General features: G+C 50.1%; 1 protein-coding gene across 3 annotated transcripts in view; it reads left to right on the top strand.

The window, feature by feature from the left end:
* Positions 1 to 21,196, top strand: part of fuz (fuzzy planar cell polarity protein) — a 40,735-nt gene that overhangs the window by 16,076 nt on the left and 3,463 nt on the right. For 2 of the 3 annotated variants that reach the window (XM_070861838.1, XM_070861840.1), the window contains 3 exons: positions 423 to 502; positions 1,824 to 1,925; positions 3,778 to 5,212. In XM_070861838.1, the coding sequence (XP_070717939.1) occupies positions 423 to 502; positions 1,824 to 1,925; positions 3,778 to 3,980 (385 nt within the window). In that variant the 3' untranslated portion in view covers positions 3,981 to 5,212. Of the gene's footprint in view, positions 1 to 422; positions 503 to 1,823; positions 1,926 to 3,777; positions 5,213 to 21,196 lie in introns of those variants that run through there. The other variant, XM_070861839.1, reaches the window with a different exon arrangement.

Genomic DNA, 21,196 nt, shown 5'->3' on the forward strand with positions numbered 1-21,196 from the left:
GTTTGATCCATTAGGAATTCTGTCTAGAGGGAATGAATGGGGAGGAATTTGGTCCATTGGATTTCAATATAGTGGGAGAGGTAGAGAGGGCTGGATCCACTGGGAATTCTATCCAGTGTGAATCAGAATTCACTCCCAATATAGCGAACCAAGCTGAGCAACTGAATTACGCTCCGGGCATTAAATATTGCTAATTGTCTAATGTTTGAGCCTGGAGGGGGCCTGGATTCTGTGGTTGTAGATTGATTTGCTGAATGTGTGAATGAAACGGGTTTGGGAACGGAGGTTTGCTAATTGTTTACAGAAACACCAATCCAAGCAATACTCGGCACATTCCTTATCGTTTCTCCCCACTCAGCTGTTTTGCATTGGCCGCCGTTACTTTCTGATGTACGATTTTGTCTTTTCACCCCCCACCACAGCCTTCTGTTAATCAACAGGGAGCAGAACAAGAATTTGTTCATCTTACAGCCTCATGGGGTTGAACACAGCCAGCAGCAGGGTAAGCACTTCGTCGGGCATTTTACTGGTATTTTTAACATTGGCGATGCCCCATTGGTAGCAATGTATGGCACTTCTCTGCCAAATCCCCCCGTTATTGTAAAGATGGTGGACCCATCACATCTGATGCTGTCCCAAGGCTTGACTTTTCACAGCACCCAGGAGTAGGTCGAGCAAAAATCGTGGCTTGCTCCCATCTCCGTGTCATTCCCTGTTCCAAACCCACGACCTCCACCACCGAGAAGGACAGGGGCAGCAGGGAGCATGGACACACCACCACTTCCCAAGTTCCCCTCCCGGTCACACACACCGTCCCGACTTGGACACATATCGGCCGTACCTCCATGGTCGCTGGGTCACAATCCTGGAACTCCCTCCCTAACAGCACTGTGGGAACACCTTCACCACACGGACTGCAGCGGTTCAAGAAGGCGGCTCACCGCCACCTTCTCAAGAACATAAAAATTAGGAGCAGGAGTCGGCTATTCGGCCCCTCGAGCCTGCTCCGCCATTCAATGAGATCAGGGCTGATCTTCGACCTCAACTCCACTTTCCTGCACCATCCCCATATCCCTCGATTCCCTTAATATCCAAAAATCTATCGATCTCAGCCTTGAATATACTCAAAGACTGAGCCTCCACAGCCCTCTGGGGCAGAGAATTCCAAAGATTCACCACCCTCTGAGTGAAGAGATTTCTCCTCCTCTCAGTCCTAAATGGCCGACCCCTTATCCTGAGACTGTGACCCCTGGTTCTAGACTCCCCAGCCCGGGGGGGAAACATCCTCCCTGCATCTACCCTGTCAAGCCCTGTAAGAATGTTTCAATGAGATCACCTCATTCTTCTAAACTCTAGAGAATATCGGCCTAGTCTGCTCAATCTCTCCTCATAGGACAATCCCCCCCATCCCAGGAATCAGTCTGGGGAACCTTCGTTGCACTCCCTCAATGGCAAGTATATCCCTCCTTAGGTAAGGAGACCAGAACGGTGCACAATACTCCAGGTGTGGTCTCACCAGGGCCCGATATAACTGCAGGCGACTAGTGATGGGCAATAAATGCCGGCCTTGCAGCGACGACCACATCCCAAGAATGAATTTAAAAGCAATTTGATCATGCCTCCTTTCAGTGCTGACAAGCCCTGGGTTCCCCAGTCGCGCTCGGATGCCTGGGTCTCGGCTATGTTTCATTTTGCGTCTTTGTTGACTTTTTCTTTACTTGTGTTTTTGCCAAACCCGCCTCCTCTCGCCGACTGGGCCGGCTCCTTTCTCACCAGGAAAGCTGCTAATTGTGATTTTATTTTTTGAAACGAAACTGTTACAGGAGCAGCACTTCCTCCCACGAGGCGCAAATCAATCCTCCGACTGTTTTACACCCTTGCGGTCTCTGCGTATTTTCCAGCAGATACAACTGAAGACAAGTCTGGTAGGTGAAAATAATTAAGCCGCATGGCCAGTCACAAGATTAACTCCTGCTTTTTTTTTTCCTAACTGAGTGCGATTTTCTCCCCTCCACTCGGTGGGATGTTTTTCTACGTTTAAGGTGCGTGTGTAAGTTTCCGTGTTCTGTGTTGGATCGACTGTACAGCCCAGAAACAGGCCATTCGACCCAACAGGTCTGTGCCGGGGTTTGTGCCCCACCGCTCCGTGCCGGGGTTTATGCCCCACCGCTCCGTGCCGGGGTTTATGCCCCACCGCTCCGTGCCGGGGTTTGTGCCCCACCGCTCCGTGCCGGGGTTTATGCCCCACCGCTCCGTGCCGGGGTTTATGCCCCACCGCTCCGTGCCGGGGTTTATGCCCCACCGCTCCGTGCCGGGGTTTATGCCCCACCGCTCCGTGCCGGGGTTTGTGCTCCACACCAGCCCCCTCCCACCCCTCTCCATCTCACCTCATCACCATCTCCTTCTATTCCTTTCTTCCTCATGTGTTTCTCCAGCATTCTCCTTAAATGCATCGATACTATTCGCCTCAACCCCTCCCTGTGGCAGCGAGTTCCACATTCTCACCGCTCTCTGGGTAAAGAGGTTTCTCCTGAATTCCCCATTGGGTTTATTAGTGACTGTCTGATATTGATGGCCCCCTACTACCTTCACCACACGGACTGCAGTGGTTCAAGAAGGCGAATGGCCTACTCCTGCACCTATTTTCTATGTTTCTCCCCCGAAGGGATAAGGAGGGAGGGAGCCTAGATGGTCGGTGTACTGTATTTCGTGGGTTCTTTGCTTAAGAATTCATAGCAACACATTGCTATTAAGAACTAGTTGGTTTTATTAGCAAAAGGTTTAACAACCACCTTCTCAAGTTCTAGTCTCCCCCACTAGTGGAAACATCCTCTCCAAGTCTACTCTAGCAAACCCTTTTATAATTGTGAAGACCTCTATCAGGTCACCCCTCATCCTTCTCCTTTCTAGAGGAAAGAGCTCCCGCCTGTTCATCCTTTCCTGATGGTTCGAACCTCTCAGTTGCAGTATCGTCCTTGTGAATCCCTTTTGCACCTTCCCCAGTGCCTCTGTATCCTTTTTGTAATATGTAGAGCAGAGCTTGTACAGAGTGCTCCAAGTGTGGTCCCACCATGGTTCGATACAGGTTTAGAATAACTTTTCTGCTTTTCAATTCCATCCCTCTAGAAATGAACCCCTAGTGCTTGGTTTGCCTTACCAATAAGGGAACTAAGGGTTACGGGGAGCGGGCGGGTAAGTGGAGCTGAGTCCACGGCCAGATCAGCCATGATCTTGTTGAATGGCGGAGCAGGCTCGAGGGGCTAGATGGCCTACTCCTGTTCCTAATTCTTATGTTCTTATGTTCTTAGAGAAACATACAAGATTCTGACGGGACGGGACAGGTTAGATGCGGGTAGATTGTTCCCGATGTTGGGGAAGTCCAGAACCAGGGGACACAGTCGTAGGATAGGGCGTTTAGGACAGAGATGAGGAGAAATTTCTTCACTGAGAGTTGTTAACCTGTGGAATTCCCTACCGTGGAGAGTTGTTGATGCCAATTCATTGGATATTTTCAAGAGGGAGTTAGATATGGCCCTTACGGCTAAGGGGATCAAGGGGTATGGAGAGAAAGCAGGAAAGGGGTACCGAGGGAATGATCAGCCATGATCTTGCCGAATGGTGGTGCAGGCTCGAAGGGCCGAATGGCCTACTCCTGCACTTATTTTCTATGTTTCTAACCTGCGTCGCTACAGTTAGTGATCTGTGTGTCTGTACCTCCAGAGCCCTCTGCTCCTCTACCCTGAGTCAGACTCTTATTATCCAAACTTCTCTTCCCAGCGGCTCTCCACGAGCAATTCCACACGGGCTTCACCCATTCCCCGGCGGAGTGCTACGTTGCCGCTGACGACCACAAGTGCTATGCCATCCAGACCCAGCAGCACCAGCTCTTCCTGACCTTCGCGCCGGAGGCCCCGACCTTTGCCCTGCGGAGCCTCGCGACCAAAACCCTCAACCTGCTGACGAAAGAACTTCCCTTCTGAGCAGGCACAGGCTTGAGCTCCGGAACCCCGGTGATCGGGTTGATGCAGCTACCGCCTTTTCTCGCGCTCTCTCGACACCTTGCCCCAGGAGGCATCGGCCAAACGGACCTTCCACCTAAATGTGCCGTCTCTCTTGAATATTGTGTACAGTTTTGGCCTCCTAATCTGAGAAAGGACATTCTTGCTATTGAGGGAGTGCAGCGAAGGTTCACCAGACTGATTCCCGGGATGGCGGGACTGACATATGAAGAAAGACTGGATCGACTAGGATTATATTCACTGGAATTTAGAAGAATGAGAGGAGTCTCATAGAAACATATACAATTCTGACGGGATTGGACAGGTTAGATGCAGGAAGAATGTTCCCGGTGTTGGGGAAGTCCAGAACCAGGGGTCACAGTCTAAGGATAAGGGGTAAGCCATTTAGGACCGAGATGAGGAGAAACTTCTTCACTCCGAGAATTGTGAACCTGTGGAATTCTCTACCACAGAAAGTTGTTGAGGCCAGTTCGTTAGATGTATTCAAAAGGGAGTTAGATATGGCCCTTACGGCTAAAGGGATCAAGGGGTATGGAGAGAAAACAGGAATGGGGTACTGAGGTGAATGATCAATCATGATCTTATTGAATGGTGGTGCAGGCTCGAAGGGCCGAATGGCCTGCTCCTGCACCTATTTTGTATGTTTCTCCTCGGAAGGGATAAGAAGGGAGGGAGCCCAGATGGTCGGTGTACTGTATTTAATGGGTCCTTTGCTTAAGAATTCATAGCAACACATTGCTATTAAGAACTAGTTGGTTTATTAGCAAAAGGTTTAACAATCACACTACACATTACCAGTTCATCCACCAGGTTCACAACCACCTGCCCCATCGTGGATCCCCCCCAAACTCAACTGGCTGGGGTTTTATTGAGTCTTGTGAACATCACGTGACTGGCTAAGCCACTCCCAACTCAACAGCTCCACAAACCCGTGAGCGTACTCCCAGTTGACTCGGGAGTGGAAAGGAGAAACACGCGCACCTACCTCGCCGCCGGTGGTGGGGGCGCCACTGGGCACGGAGACAGACGCCGCGGTTACTTGCGTAATGGCGATCCGCGCTTCAGAGCAAGCGGTTGTGTGTTGGCGCAGTTTGGAATGGCCAGAGAGAGAGAGAGGTCTCGCGGAACTCCGTAAGTGGAACTACTTTTGCCCCAGTGGACGAGTTTTGATCCGTGAAACGGTCTGGCTCAGCTTGGGGCGGGGGGGGTGGGGGGGGGGGGGGGAAGCGAGAAGGAAACAACTGCCCCGTTATATCGCCGTCTTGTCGGGATGGTGGCTCGTGTGCACCGACCACGGATGCGGGATAGGCGCCTGACGGGAAAGGGGTCGATGCCGGGGCTGTCCCGGAAGAGAGAGGAACGGTCGCCTCGGGACATTTTGGGAGGGAAAGGAAGAAAAGCTGACAAGTGATGTTTTGTTGAATTCCATCCCGACGTTTCCATCGACTGACTGATCGGAGAATCCCCGCAGTGGAACAACATCGGAGGGAAGCTGTACTTACAAAACGCCCCCTGCGTGTGCGGGCTTCCCCAACGACACTGCGGCCAAAATCATCGGTATTGCGGTGTGGGCCGTGAGCACCAGCAGACCCCCCTCGCCGCCCCCCCACAGTCGCAGCAAGGTTTGCCGTGATACCTCCTGCAGTTGAATATCCTGACGGCCCTCGCCATTCTGGGCTGCGGCGAGCCAGCAGAGAGCGGGTGGGGGAGGCAGCATAGTGCCACTGGAACCTTGGCACCAGCGGAGAACTCAAAAACAAAAGGGTCGATTGAAGTGGCGGGATGACTTTTTGTGACAGAAGTGTACATTGTGTGGTGTGTGTCTCTCAAGAAGGGACTTATAATAAACGTCTTAATTCGCAGCTACAATGGCCTCAGGCATTCTGATTGTTGTGTTTCCACGGTCCCCTCCCTCATGTCCCAGGAAAGGTCACTCCAATATTAACAATATTTGTCGGCTTTAAAGCCGTGTGGTGAACAATACTCACTTCATCGATTGTAATGAGTGGGCAGTACCCCCCAATATTGGCATGAAGTGTCCAGAGTTGGTAGCCAGCTCCAGTCTCCAATCCAGTAACTGGAAATGTCTTTCTGTCCAGGGTTCAGGAGGAACTGACACTGTAACTATTCAAAAAGTCCTTTATTTATTGCTTTCCCCACTGAATCCAACACAGCACTAAAAAGAATCCATGGGGTAGATTCCCCGAGTCCTTGCGTATGACAAGGTGAGTTAAAATGCAATCTTCTACTGCGAATGAATAGCGGCCTTTCGGTTACATTGCGTTCCTCGAACATTGGTGCTTATGGGAAGCTTATCGTTGTCTTCTTCTACATCAATCAGTATGTCATCAGGATCCAGTATTCCTCCATATATTCCAAATGGTAAATCTTAATTGACTATCCAGCATCTTATGCGAGCACATGTTGGAAAATCGCAGGCCGACAATTTTCTGATCAAATATAACATTCGTTACACAGAGCAAAGCTCCCTCTATACTGTCCAATCAAACACTCCCAGGGCAGGTACAGCACGGGGTTAGATACAGAGTAAAGCTCCCTCTACACTGTCCCATCAAACATTCCCAGGGCAGGTACAGCACGGGGTTAGATACAGAGTAAAGCTCCCTCTACACTGTCCCATCAAACACTCCCAGGACAGGTACAGCACGGGGTTAGATACAGAGTAAAGCTCCCTCTACACTGTCCCATCAAACACTCCCAGGGTAGGTACAGTACAGGGTTAGATACAGAGTAAAGCTCCCTCTACACTGTCCCATCAAACACTCCCAGGGCAGGTACAGTACAGGGTTAGGTACAGAGTAAAGCTCCCTCTACACTGTCCCATCAAAAACTCCCAGGGCAGGTATAGCACGGGTTAGATACAGAGTAAAGCTCCCTCTACACTATCCCATCAAACACTCCCAGGGCAGGTACAGGGGGTTAGATACAGAGTAAAGCTCCCTCTACACTATCCCATCAAACACTCCCAGGGCAGGTACAGCACGGGTTACAGAGTAAAGCTCCCTCTGCACTGCACTCACTTGACTCATGATACCAGTTACCAGCTGAAACTACTCTGGGTTGGGATTTGGCACCAAGGTTAGGCCAAGTGTGCGACTGAGTGCTTTGTCCTCCTTTGCAATTGTGTGTCACTGCGTTTTGCTGAGTAGGGTAAAGAAATGTTCACAAATGATTAAAGGCAAGTAGCTGGCAGTTCTCAACAGAAGGTTTACAATGACCTGATCCTTTAAGGTCACTGAATTAATCAATACATTCACAAGATGTCAAGGGTTTCTTTTCCTTGTGCTGCATTTTATGAGATGGAGAGCTGCTGATCCCCTCAGAACCGTGCTCGAGCACACACAGGAGCTGGTGTCTGTGTCACGGCCCACTCTCGCTCTCTCCCTGTGAAGTATCTTTAGAAATCGAATATAAATGATGCAGCTTATCCAGTTCTCTGACACCACTTCAAGTTCCACCACCTCAGGACTATGATCCAGAGAGGTACAGTAATAACTATTTTAAAGATGATCCATTTCCTGGAGTATCTAGTAACAGTTGCATAGAATCACAGAATATTTACAGAACAGAAACGGGCCATTCGGTCCACACCGATGTTGAAACATATAAAATACTGAGGGGTAGATGCAGAGAGGATGTTTCCCCTCCTGGGGGAATCTAGAACTGGGGGCATAGTTTCAGAATAAGGGGTCACCCATTTAAAACGGAGATGAGGAGAAATTTCTTCTCTCTGAGGGTTGTAATTCTGTGGAATTCTCTGCCCCAGAGAGCTGTGCAGGTTGGGTCATAGAATATATTTAAGGTGGAGATAGATTTTTGAATGTTAAGGGAGTCGAGGGTTATAGGGAGCGGGCAGGGAAGTGGAGCTGAGTCCAAGATTCGATCAGCCATGATATTAAATGGCAGAGCAGGCTCGAGGGATCGAATGGCCGACTCCTGCTCCTATCTCTTATGTTCTTACTATGCTCCACATGAGCCTTCTCCCTCCTTACTTCATCTCACCCCATCAGCATCTCCTTCTATTCCTTTCTCTCTCATGTGTTTATCCAGCTTCCCCTTAAATGCATCTTTGTTATTTGCCTCAACCACTCCCGGTGGCAGCGAGTTCCACATTTTCATCATTCTCTAGGTAAAGAACTATCTCCTGAATTCCTTATTGGATTAATAGAATCATAGAAATTTACAGCACGGAAAGAGGCCATTTCGGCCCATTGTGTCCACGCCGGCCGACCAAGAGCTACCCAGCCTAATCCCACTTTCCGGCTCTCAGTCCGTAGCCCTGTAGGTTACGGCACTTCAAGTGCACATCCAAGTACTTTTTAAATGTGGTGAGGGTTTCTGCCTCTACCACCCTTTCAGGCAGTGAGTTCCAGACCCCCACCACCCTCTGGGTGAAGAAATTTCCCCTCAAATCCCCTCGAAACCTACCAATTACTTTAAAACTATGCCCCCTGGTTGTTGAGCCCCCTGCTAAAGGAAATAGGTCCTTTCTTATTGAACATAAGAATTAGGAACAGGAGTAGGCCATCGAGCCCCTCGAGCCTACTCCGCCATTCAACAAGATCATGGCTGATCTGGCCGTGGACTCAGCTCCACTTAACCGCCCGCTCCCCATAACCCTTAATTCCCTTATTGGTTAAAAATCTATCTATCTGTGATTTGAATACATTCAATGAGCTAGCCTCAACTGCTTCCTTGGGCAGAGAATTCCACAGATTCACAACCCTCTGGGAGAAGAAATTCCTTCTCAACTCGGTTTTAAATTGGCTCCCCCGTATTTTGAGGCTGTGCCCCCTAGTTCTAGTCTCCCTTACCAGTGGAAACAACCTCTCTGCCTCTATCTTGTCTATCCCTTTCATGATTTTAAATGTTTCTATAAGATCACCCCTCATCCTTCTGAACTCCAACGAGTAAAGACCCAGTCTACTCAATCTATCATCATAAGGTAACCCCCTCATCTCCAGAATCAGCCTAGTGAATCGTCTCTGTACCCCCTCCAAAGCTAGTATTGATGACTGTCTTACATTTATGGAGCACATTATTGAGCACTGTTCTCACAAAATTCGCAGGCAGCCTACAAGATATCCACGCTGTTACACCGGAAGCTTTGGCAAGGACTTAGACATGTGATTTTTTTTGATACTACCATACGAAAGAAGTAGAGATTTATGGCCTCTTGTTTTGGACTCCCCCAAAGTGGGGGAAATATCTCTACATCTACCTATCGAACCCTTTCATAATCTTACCAACTGAGCCAACACGAGTGACACTTCAAGAGAAAGGAACAGTAGAAGAGCAGGTTAGACCAGGGTGAGGGGCCTCTGCATCATCCCCACCCACGGGTTCTCTGACAGGCCCATCTCCCAAGCCACGATTCCCCTAAACTGGGCTTCAGTGTAGGAGAGCCCAAATCTTAACACAAGAACTGGGAGCAGGAGTCGGCCATTTGGCCCCTTGAGCCTGCTCCACCATTCAATGATAGTTGATCTTCTACCTCAACTCCACTTTCCTGCCCGATCCCCTTAACATCCAAAAATCTATCGATCTCGGCCTTGAATATACTCAACGACTGAGCCTCCACAGCCCTCAGGGGCAGAGAATTCCAAAGATTCACCACCCTCTGAGTGAAGAAGTTTCTCCTCATCTTAGTCCTAAATGACTGACCCCTTATCCTGAGACTGTGACCCCTGGTTCTAGACTCCCCAGCCCGGGGGGAAACATCCTCCCTGCATCTACTCTGTCACACCCTGTAAGAATGTTGTATGTTTCACTGAGATCACCTCTCATTCTTCTAAACTCTAGAGAATATTGGGAGGCCCTTGGACTGGGAGGCAGGCGATGAATGTAGAACAGGTGAAGGGAAACACTCTGTGACAACAAAAGTCGTGCAACTGCTCATCTTGCCTCGGCAGCTTCCTCAGAGTAAGGTGCCTCTTCCTGCATCTGTCCTCCCGGCTCCAGCAGGCACTGCGTATGGTTCAGATTGGTTCCGCCTCCTGCTAGGTATCGTGCACCATTGGCGAATGGGGGTAAAGGCTGGAGCGCTGGAGAGGGCAACACTACTCCTATGCACCTCCTGCTCCAGCACCTCCATGTTGCCAGCCATCAATCAGGAGAGTTCGGTGCTCTGTTCCGCCAGTTCTTGCCCACACACTCATGCCTCTACATTTGTGTGTTTTTTTTTCCCCCCCCACTCTTCTCCTTTGGAAAGACGGTTTCAAAACCACATTCGAAACAACTTGTCCAATACCCCGCCACAATATGATCACTTGCCTTTAACTGGCCACATTGCCCTTTAAATATCCTGACCCTCAGTCACAACCTTCCCCGCACTTGGGCCAACTTGGTGCAGTTGCTGCAATATTAATCATTCAACGGATTCAGGCAAGATCGGATCACTGTACCACTGGCGCTGTGCACTGATCTTCGTCTGTGTCACTGACACGGAACTGCAGAGTCGGCAGAAACCTGCCCGTCTCTCTTGCAATCGCGCAGGCCCTTCCAACCCAATCTTGGATCTAACCAATATTTGATTTATCTCCTGCACTGTGAACCTTGAGTTTCCAAACTCAAAAATACGCACCCTCCAACCCCCCCTCCAACCCCCCCCCCCCCGCCCCATTCTAGAATTACAGGTAGGTGGGAGCTGTGGGTATTCGGCCCGACTGCCTGCCTCTCTTCCGTGACTACGTTTGCGCCAGGGTGTCCCTGGAGATGGAGCACGCGGTGTCCACCGGTATGCTCGTGGCCTTCCGCGAGAGGTGGGCGCCGGAGGGACTGGAGTGCATCATTAAACCCCCCCCCATAACATAATTTTGATTTAATGTGTGAAGTTTACTTTAAATCTTGTTTGTCAGTTTTATTGGTTGTGCCCCTTTTATAAAGGGGGCGGGTGCTATCTCTTAATAGACAAGCGTCATCAATTACGTTTTAACCAATAAGTAGACAGGAAGCAAAGAGTAGGAGTAAACGGGTACTTTTCAGAATGGCAGGCAGTGACTAGTGGAGTGCCGCAAGGTTCTGTGCTGGGGCCCCAGCTGTTTACATTGTACATTAATGATTTAGACGAGGGGATTAAATGCAGTATCTCCAAATTTGCGGATGATACTAAGTTGGGTGGCAGTGTGAGCTGCGAGGAGGATGCTATTAGGCTGCAGAGTGACTTGGATAGGTTAGGTGAGTGGGCAAATGCATGGCAGATGAAGTATAATGTGGATAAATGTGAGGTTATCCACTTTGGTGGTAAAAACAGAGAGACAGACTATTATCTGAATGGTGACAGATTAGGAAAAGGGAAGGTGCAACGAGACCTGGGTGTCATGGTACATCAGTCATTGAAGGTGAGCATGCAGGTACAGCAGGCGGTTAAGAAAGCAAATGGCATGTTGGCCTTCATAGCGAGGGGATTTGAATACAGGGGCAGGGAGGTGTTGCTACAGTTGTACAGGGCCTTGGTGAGGCCACACCTGGAGTATTGTGTACAGTTTTGGTCTCCTAACTTGAGGAAGGACATTCTTGCTATTGAGGGAGTGCAGCAAAGGTTCACCAGACTGATTCCCGGGATGGCGGGACTGACCTATCAAGAAAGATTGGATCAACTGGGCTTGTATTCACTGGAGTTCAGAAGAATGAGAGGGGACCTCATAGAAACGTTTAAAATTCTGACGGGTTTAGACAGGTTAGATGCAGAAAGAATGTTCCCAATGTTGGGGAAGTCCAGAACCAGGGGTCACAGTCTGAGGATAAGGGGTAAGCCATTTAGGACCGAGATGAGGAGAAATTTCTTCACCCAGAGAGTGGTGAACCTGTGGAATTCTCTACCACAGAAAGTAGTTGAGGCCAATTCACTAAATATATTCAAAAAGGAGTTAGATGAAGTCCTTACTACTCGGGGGATCAAGGGTTATGGCGAGAAAGCAGGAATGGGGGTACTGAAGTTTCATGTTCAGCCATGAACTCATTGAATGGCAGTGCAGGCTAGAAGGGCTGAATGACCTGCTCCTGCACCTATTTTCTATGTTTCTATGTTAGACGTACAGGTGGAATATTCCTTTAAATGTACGTTGATGGACTGGTAATCAAAGACATCAGGGTATCGGGTCCACAGAACAGAATGAATCCCTGGTTTTCCTTTGTGCTTTTCTTGTCCGTACTTTCTCCGTCCTCTCCTGAAGGTGGTGAGTGGGGTCTGAGCACGGATTCCACTGGGCCCCAGTACCTCACCCAAGTGGCTGTCCTTCGCGGTGCAAGGAGGGACTGAGCGTCGGTGGGCTATTTGACCGCGGGGGGCATCGCGACCGAGCCCAATCCTCCCCCGCCGACACACACCCATCACTCGCGATCCCATTCCCGGTGTGCAAGTCATTGAAATACAGCAAAATAAATCAGCGCAGAGACAGGGGATTGATCACAATGGTCAAAGTTTATCTAAATAGTGTCCGCTTCATTGTACATTCGCTTCCGTTAAACATTTTCCGTCATTTAACACTGATGGGAGATTCACATCTCAGGTGTATACACTGATGCACACGACAATATTCTAAGCCGCTCCTCTATTGAAACAGTGATTGCATAGTAACATCGTAATCCTGCTTTGGATTCAGCCGTACTGGTACTCAACCACGTTCACGAGATCAGACGCAGATTTGCTCAATTTATTCCCCCCTCCATCCCACCCAAAGACGACCCCCGCTGAGGTACAGGTGCCAGTTAACTTACAATGCCTCCTCCCAAGTTAACATTCTTTATGTGCAAAGTATGAACTTGTCGGGATATGCTGCCGTGGGGCGGGGGAATTAAAATCGCTCCCATCTCTCCTTCACACTACACGTGTGCGCCTTCTAACAGGCGTCACTAGCTGCTTCCCCACTCTCCAGCCCAGAGGTACTGGAGCCAATTGTAGGGAATAGTGCGCCGCACCGCCCTCTCCACTCTCCCTCGCTGCCCCAACCCTGACCAGCGGAATCCACACGATTTTCATTTGTCGGTTTCCTCTCCCCCGCTATCCTCTCACAGCGAACCCTAATTCCTTGCAGTGCTCGACCATAACTGTGTGAGGGCGTGCCCAAATAAAACAGCAAATGGCACGTTCTGTAGCAAGACATTATCCTGTTTTTGAGGAAGATTTCCTCTTTTGAAGTATAATTTTTTTTTCTCCCCGTTCCTGTTCCGTGTACACCATCCCAGACTCTCACCCTCTCCTGCACCATCCCAGACTCTCACCCTCTCCTGCACCATCCCAGACTCTCACCCTCTCCTGCACCATCCCAGACTCTCACCCCCTCCTGCACCATCCCAGACTCTCACCCCCTCCTGCACCATCCCAGACTCTCACCCTCTCCTGCACCATCCCAGACTCTCACCCCCTCCTGCACCATCCCAGACTCTCACCCTCTCCTGCACCATCCCAGACTCTCACCCCCTCCTGCACCATCCCAGACTCTCACCCTCTCCTGCACCATCCCAGACTCTCACCCTCTCCTGCACCATCCCAGACTCTCACCCCCTCCTGCACCATCCCAGACTCTCACCCTCTCCTGCACCATCCCAGACTCTCACCCCCTCCTGCACCATCCCAGACTCTCACCCCCTCCTGCACCATCCCAGACTCTCACCCTCTCCTGCACCATCTTAGGCCCCTGCTTCCTGTGCACCAACCCAGAGGGCTGTGGAGGCTCAGTCGTTGAGTATATTCAAGGATAGATTTTTGTACTCTAGGGGAAATCAATCAATCTGGGGATCGGGCAGGAAAGTGGAGTTGAGGTCGAAGATAAGCCATGATCCTATTGAATGACGGAGCAGGCTCGAGGGGCCTACTCCTGCTCCTAATTCTTATGTTTGATAGAATGTGCATCATATCAGGCCCCTGCTCTCCCCCCCACCCCAGACCCCCTCACCCCCACCCCAGACCCCCTCACCCCACACATTATCCCAGGCCACTTTGACGTCTCCACCTGTGCATTGTCCTAGGCCCCCGTCAATGCCCCCCCCCGAGATCTGCTGTTAGCAGGTATGTGAACCCAGCCTGGGGCCAGCGCTCCCCATCTCACTGGAAGTATCTTGACCAACAGTGGGGCAGGAGAGATCAGTATGTGGAGATAGTGTGGCGGTGCAGAATATGAACAAGAGCCCACAGTTCAATGCCAAGCCGGCCAACATTCATTCCTACCATGATGCTTACCTTCTCTTGCAATTCCCCCACCAATGAGGGTCACAAGGTGAAAGACTTGGTCCCTGGTCAGTCACTGCCTCGCTGCAATCGACCCTACTCTCCAACCAACAGAGGCCAACCCATTATTCAACTTGCCAGAAACATCCGTGTTTTCCCCGTGATGGGAGTCACGCTCCCAGGGGAACCGTTCACTGCTGGACTACAGAACAGAATTCATCACCACGACCCAACTGAGAATCGGAAACGAGCGAGACGGGCCACAAAGCCCGGGCTGTCTGGACACCGCAGTCAATCGTTAAAAAAGATCGAGAAAGATATGCAAGGTGCGTGCTGGGGGACTTGTATCCTGCCAACTTGAGTCTTGTCATCCAATAGCGTGGGTCTGGGAGCATTGGCTGACAAGACTCCCGAAGCAAGCGCTCCACTCGGAACTCCTACACGGCAAGCGAGCCCCAGGTGGGCAGAGGAAACGTTACAAGGACAAGCCTCAAAGCTTCCCTGATAAAATGCAACATCACCCACCGCCACCTGGGAGTCCCTGGCCAAAGACCAGTCCGCCCTAAGTGGAGGAAGTGCATCCGGGAGGGCGCTGAGCACCTCAAGTCTCGTCGCCGAGAGCATGCAGAAACCAGGCGCAGGCAGCGGAAGGAGCGTGTGGCAAACCAGTCCCACCCTCCCCTTCCCTCAACCACTGTCTGTCCCACCTGTGACAGAGACTAATTCCTGCAGTGGACCGTTCAGTCACCCAAGAACTCACTTTGAGAGTGGAAGAAAGTTTTCCTCGATGCAGAAGGTAGTGTGCAGCATAAACACCAGTATGGACCCGTGAGGGTGAAACGCCCACAAAAGGTCAACGTAAAAGAGAATTTCAAATCTCCCACGCAAGCAGCGTGGACAGACGGGAGTGGAAGTTGAACAGGTGCAGGGTCCAAAACAGGGGAAGTGCAGCCCAAGGATAGCACTCGGGGCCTTGCCTGGGCCCTCCCAATGGCAGGAGAGACAAGGAGGCGTCTTAATAGAATCCGGATCGGATATGAATGAGGAAAAACTGTTTCCACTGGCCAGAGGGTGGGAAACCCAAAGGCACAAGAACCAGAGAAGTTTTTTCTCCTCGTGCTGATCTGGAATGCGCTGTCTGAAGGGGCGGTGGAAGCAGATTCAATAGTCACTTTCAAAAGGGAGTTGGATAAATACTTGAAAAGGAAAAAAAATGTGCAGGGCAGTGGGGAAAGAGCTGGGGGGGGGGGGGGGGGGGAAGTGGGATTGAGTGGATCGCTCATTCAAAGAGCTGGCACAGGCACAATGGGCCTCCTTCTGTGCGATTCTATGATATCAAATCCAAAGCTGGATTCATGTCGTTTTTGTTCTTTTTCTTAAAAAAAATATTTAATTAATTTAAAAAATAAAATACTTTTCACTTACCTCAAATAGACTCACACTATCGGTAGGAAGGACTTGCAATTCTGTGGCACTGCATCAGGTCTCTCAAACCGCTTCGAGTGAAACAAATTCATTTCGGAAGTGCAGACACAGTAGCTATGTCAGGGAGTGCAGCAGCCATTGCGCGGACAGCAAGACCTCACACAACAGCCATTGCACGCACAGCAAGACTCCACACAGCAGCCATTGCGCGCACAGCAAGACTCCACACAGCAGCCATTGCGCGCACAGCAAGACTCCACACAGCAGCCATTGCGCGCACAGCAAGACTCCACACGGCAGCAGCAACAGGTTTCATGGCCCAATAATTCCGGCTTTTGGTGCTGGTTTGTGGACGAGGGTGGAATGGTGACCGGGACATCGGGAGAGCTTTCCCTCACACAGCGTCAGGGGATCTGTATACGCCCGCCTGAACTGGCGGCCACAGGCAGACGGGACCTGGGGTTCCAATTCTAAATGAATTCCACGCGAGGCTGAGATGCAATCCGAACCGATCCAGCTTTTGGCGAGGATACGGCAGCTTTATTCCGACAGTCACAGGAGCGAGTTTCGATATACGCGGTTCAAATATCGGGGTGGTTTACAGCCATTTTGTGCACTTGGTGCCGACTAGTCAGCGCCCCTCACACCCTTTGGAAATTCATCGAAACATTTACAAATCCCAAGCTTTCCCTAACTCCGATCCTGGGAGAAATGTCTGGGACTGGGGGGGGGGGGGGGGGGGGAGGGCCTTCTGTCCAACTTAACACACGGAACGCAGTCTGGTGAGACTTATCATGGCGTGACCCTAGCTGCTGAGCTTCAGCTCCCGACCAGTTGTGCAGAGAGAGCTTTAAATGGTTGGGATGGGGCTGTCTTCCCCACCTCTCCCGTTCCTGGGAGAGAGGGGAAGGGAAAAAAGAATGAAGGGATGAAAGATCTTGGATTTATACAATGTCTTTCCTGGCCTCAGGATGTCCCAAAGCGCTTTTTCAGCCAATGAAGCACTTTTCGAAGTGGAGTCACTGTTGTCAATGTAGGAAACACGCAGCCAATCCGCGCACAGCAAGCTCCCACAAACAGCAAGAAGATAAATGGCCAAATCGTCTGCTTTCAAGATGTTGGTCGGAGGATAAATATTGGTCTAAGACACCGGGAAGAGCCCCACCCCCCTGCTCTTCTTCGAAATAGTAGCCATGGGATCTTTTACGCCCACCCGAGAGGGCAGTTGTGGCCTCTGTTCCAATGTCTCATCCGAAAGGCAGTGCAGCACTCCTCCAGTACTACACTGGGGAGGGAGAGTCTGGAGTATGAGCTCAAATATCTGGAGCGAGACTTGAACCCACAACTTTTAAAAGGAGAATGATTTAAGGTATGGTCACTTTGACAAGGGACAACCCACACTGGACATGTGACATTGAAATCACAACAGCGCAGGAGAGTATAGGCAAAGTACAAGGGTTTGGCATCTGCTCAACCCCAGAAAAAGGATGGATTTGGTCCAGTGTTGTTGTCGGGAGCTGTGGGGTGCACTGAAGGTACGGACTAACTGAACATTCCAGTTTCGGCAGGCTTTTGCTGGGGACAGCGTTGGTCACCAAGGCCAGTTAGTCATTTACGAGGCTATCGGACGGAGGTAGGAACCGAGCCGAGTTAGCCCACACAGAAGCAGGGTCCAACAGAACAAGGGTACTCGATAGCCAGCGGAAGCAGGACCATCAGCTGAGTTTCCCTCGCACCGGCACCGAGGGCAATTGTCGGCTTTGCCCGAGATCGGCTAATAGACTGAAGATGGGAGTCTAGGACCTTCCTGGTCCCAACAACTCAGTGCGGCTTGAGATGATGCTTTATCCATCAGCAGAGCTGGAGGGGCAGTGGTTTGACAAACTGCATCGTCACCATCAGGATCTCCAAGAGACATGGTCGCCCTCAGGATCTCCAAGGGACATGGTCACCCTCAGGATCTCCAAGGGACAAGGACATCATCAGAAAGTCCAAGAGACATGGACATCACCACAATCTCCAATAGACATCATCAGGATCTTCAAGAGATGGGCAGCTGAGAGGACAGTAAACCCCATCCGTGACACGCTCTCCCCAAGAATTTACCCCAGTCGTGAGTGAAATCTTCTCTCGGCAGGAGTCGAATCCCAAATTCAATACTTTCACACACAGAGGAAGGTCAGAAAGGGCTCATGTAAATTTACAAGGAACATGAATTGACGTCATACACCACACCCTTTAACACTGCTTTTAACTGTTGGCCCTTTGTATCCCTTACGTTGTCCTGAGCAAGTACCTCAGCTTCTGAACCGAATGTAAAAACCCACGTGTCCGATCTCTTGCGGCATTAAATGCAAAATTACCAGTAGGGCTGGTTACATAGAGCAAAGGCCGGAGGCACACAGACAATATATTGTATTATAGATCACACATCATACACTTTTGCCTTGATTGAACTATGACTAAAGTGCTACACATCACTAAGTTAATCGCTTTAATACAGATTGCATTTAGGGGAATAGAAACCACCTCATTAATGATCTGTAAACATGCTGCTTTTAAACAAGGCAGACAAGCGGTTATGGTCACAAAATTGCCTCCCTGGTCCCCAAACACACAGCAAGCTCCGGCCCACTGAAGTGACTTTTCCCCTCTCTCCGTTCCCAGAGCCAAGTGCAGCCTTCACCTCACACCAGCTACCAAAAAGTGCAAAAGGATCAAGTCCACTGTGTAAATGGTAGCCCAAAGCATTCCACTCCAGCTGTCTTAGCGATTAGAAAACGTTCACAAGGCCAAGCGGTCAAAGGGCGCAGGCGGGATCGGATGCCTAACCGGTCCTGCGGGTCGCCAAGACGCCTTCTCTTCGACAGACAGAACTTCCGAACTACCTTCCCCCGGCAGCCTAATTCTTTCCTGCTCACAACGGCCGCAGAAAGCGTACACAGGATTTCCCATAGATGGAAGGAATTCGTTTCTGTTAGATTCTCCATGACCAAGGGCGTAGACTGCTCCTGGGCTATGGTTCCACGGGTGCCAGTTGCCTCTAGGTATCTTACCCAATTGGTTGCCACTCTGAGGGCCGTTGGGGGTGGGGCTTCACTGCCAAGCCCGATCTCTGCGTTCTCCCAATGTTCACAACTGCCCGCTTTTCGAGCAAACGTAGCTGGCATAGTAATCGGGAGAAGGGGCCTCCCACTGCAGTGCCCCTCCTCCCACCCAGGCCCACTGACTACGGACCCCTGCCTTCCCTGTAGAGCCCCATTTCACACTGGAAAGTGCCTTTAACCAACTGTCTGGCTGCCCTCGATGTGCAAGGACCCAGAAAGCCGCAATCAAAATAATTTGCTTGGAATAACTCCTTGGCCCCAGTGTATTCCTGGAAAATTCATTGGAAAATCATGAGATGGGACAGCTGATGGGAGTTTCACCAATTGATGAAGACTGTAATTAGTCAAACTGCTCAAGGTTCACCCTATCCGACATGATGTCCCTATTCATAAAAGGAGCATTACTATCAAAATTATTGTATGAGCAGTTCCCCCTACAGCCAGGTAATGTAGTGTGAAAGCTGGAGACAAAGAATTGAAAATCAATCTATTACACATCTTCCATCTGCATGCACTTTAACATTTTACATCATCAATTCCTGTGTCCACATTTAGAATGGAAACTCTCTATGTAAACTTGTCACACAGTAATTACACCTCCCTGCCAGTGGTGGCGCTACAGCATGACAAATTTATAATGTGAATAGAAATATAAAGGACAGAATGTCCGATTTTAAAATGGGGACTGAATTTATATCCTCACACCCTGGTCCATTTATTCCCCGCCTGCTAATCCCACTGCATGAGGACCCCCATACAATATCGTGGGAAATCAACCAGCATATTTCTGGAAAATGCTTCAAATAATAGAGTGCGGATGTGTAAAAGGTCTGCCTCACGGGTCCTGTGCATTACCAGTGCTGCTATTATCAGAGTGCCTGAAAAGTTGGGAGAGGCAGAAACCCTCATCGCAGTTAAAAGTACTTCAAGTGCCGCAGCCTACAGGGCTACGGACTGAGAGCTGGAAAGTGGGATTGGGCTGGGTAGTTCTTTTTCAGCCACCGTGCTGTAAATTTCTATGATTCTGTGAGACTGAACAATTTAGAACAGATTCTAGGCATTGGATTCGGATACGTCAAAGGCTCTCCCTAATAGAATCCAAGAGCAGGGTGGTTATGCTTGAACTGTATAAAACACTAGTTAGGACACAGCTGGAGTACTGCATGCAGTTCTGGTCACCACATTACAGGAAAGATGTGATTGCACTAGAGAGGGTACAGAGGAGATTTATCAGGATGTTGCCAGGACTGAAGAATTTTAGTTGAGAGGAAAGATTGGATCGGCTGGGTTGGTTTTCTTTGGCACAGAGGAGGCTGAGGGGAGACCTTATTGAGGTGTATAAAATTATGAGGGGCCTGGATAGTGTGGATAGGAAGGACCTATTTCCCTTAGCAGAGGGGTCAACAACCAGGGAGCAATAGATGTAAAGTAATTGGTAGGAGTTTTAGAGGGGATTTGAGGGGAAATGTTTTCACCCAGGGGGTGGTGGGGGTCTGGAACTCACTGCCTGAAAGGGTGGTAGAGGCAGAAACCCTCACATTTAAAAACTACTTGGATGTGCACCTGAAGTGCCGTAACCTGCAGGGCTACGGACCGAGAGCTGGAAAGTGGGATTAGGCTGGGTAGCTCTTTGTCGGCCGGCACGGAATACGATGGGCCGAAATGGCCTCCTTCGGTGCTGTAAATTTTTATGATTCTAACAGCACTGTGGGAGCACCTTCACCACACGGACTGCAGCGGTTCAAGAAGGCGGCTCACCACCACCTTCTCAAGGGGCAATTAGGGTTGGGCCATAAATCCAATGCCACGTCCCACGAATGAATAAAAAAAGGATCTGAGCTTGCGGTTTCAGAAGAGATGTCTGTGGCAAGAACTTGCAGGCTGCCCTCTGGGATTAGATGCACAGATCACAGCTCATTATGAAGACAGGTCGCATAGACTAGGCTTGTATTCCCTGGTATTTACTAGATTTAGCGGGTGATCTGAAGCTGATTAAAGAATTTTAAAGCGGGGGTGGGGGGGGGGAAGAGGAGAAAGGAAGGAATCTAGAATGGGTGTGGTGGTGGGGGAGGAGACGGGGGGGGGGGAAGGGGGAGGAGACGGGGGGGGGGGGGAAATCTAGAATTGGGGGGGGGGGGGGGCAAGAACGGGGACGTAACCTTAAAATTAACTGCCAAGCCGTTGAGTAAATGTCATGAATCATCTCTTCACACAAAGAAGTGGAAATCTGACATTCTCTTTCTCCTCCCCCCGCCCCCCCCCCCCAAAAAAAAAGCTGCGGTGATTGGGGGTCAACTGGCAATTTCAAAACGGAGATTTTTTTGTTTGCCAAGGGTATCAAGGGATATGAAACCAAAGCAGGTGAATGGAGGTGAGGTACAGATCAGCCATGATCTAAGTGAATGGTGGAACAGGCCCGAGGGGTTGAATGGCCTCCTCCTGTTCCTGTGCTCGTC

This window comes from Pristiophorus japonicus, chromosome 19 (genome assembly GCF_044704955.1).
Source record: "Pristiophorus japonicus isolate sPriJap1 chromosome 19, sPriJap1.hap1, whole genome shotgun sequence".
Taxonomy (NCBI): domain Eukaryota; kingdom Metazoa; phylum Chordata; class Chondrichthyes; family Pristiophoridae; genus Pristiophorus; species Pristiophorus japonicus.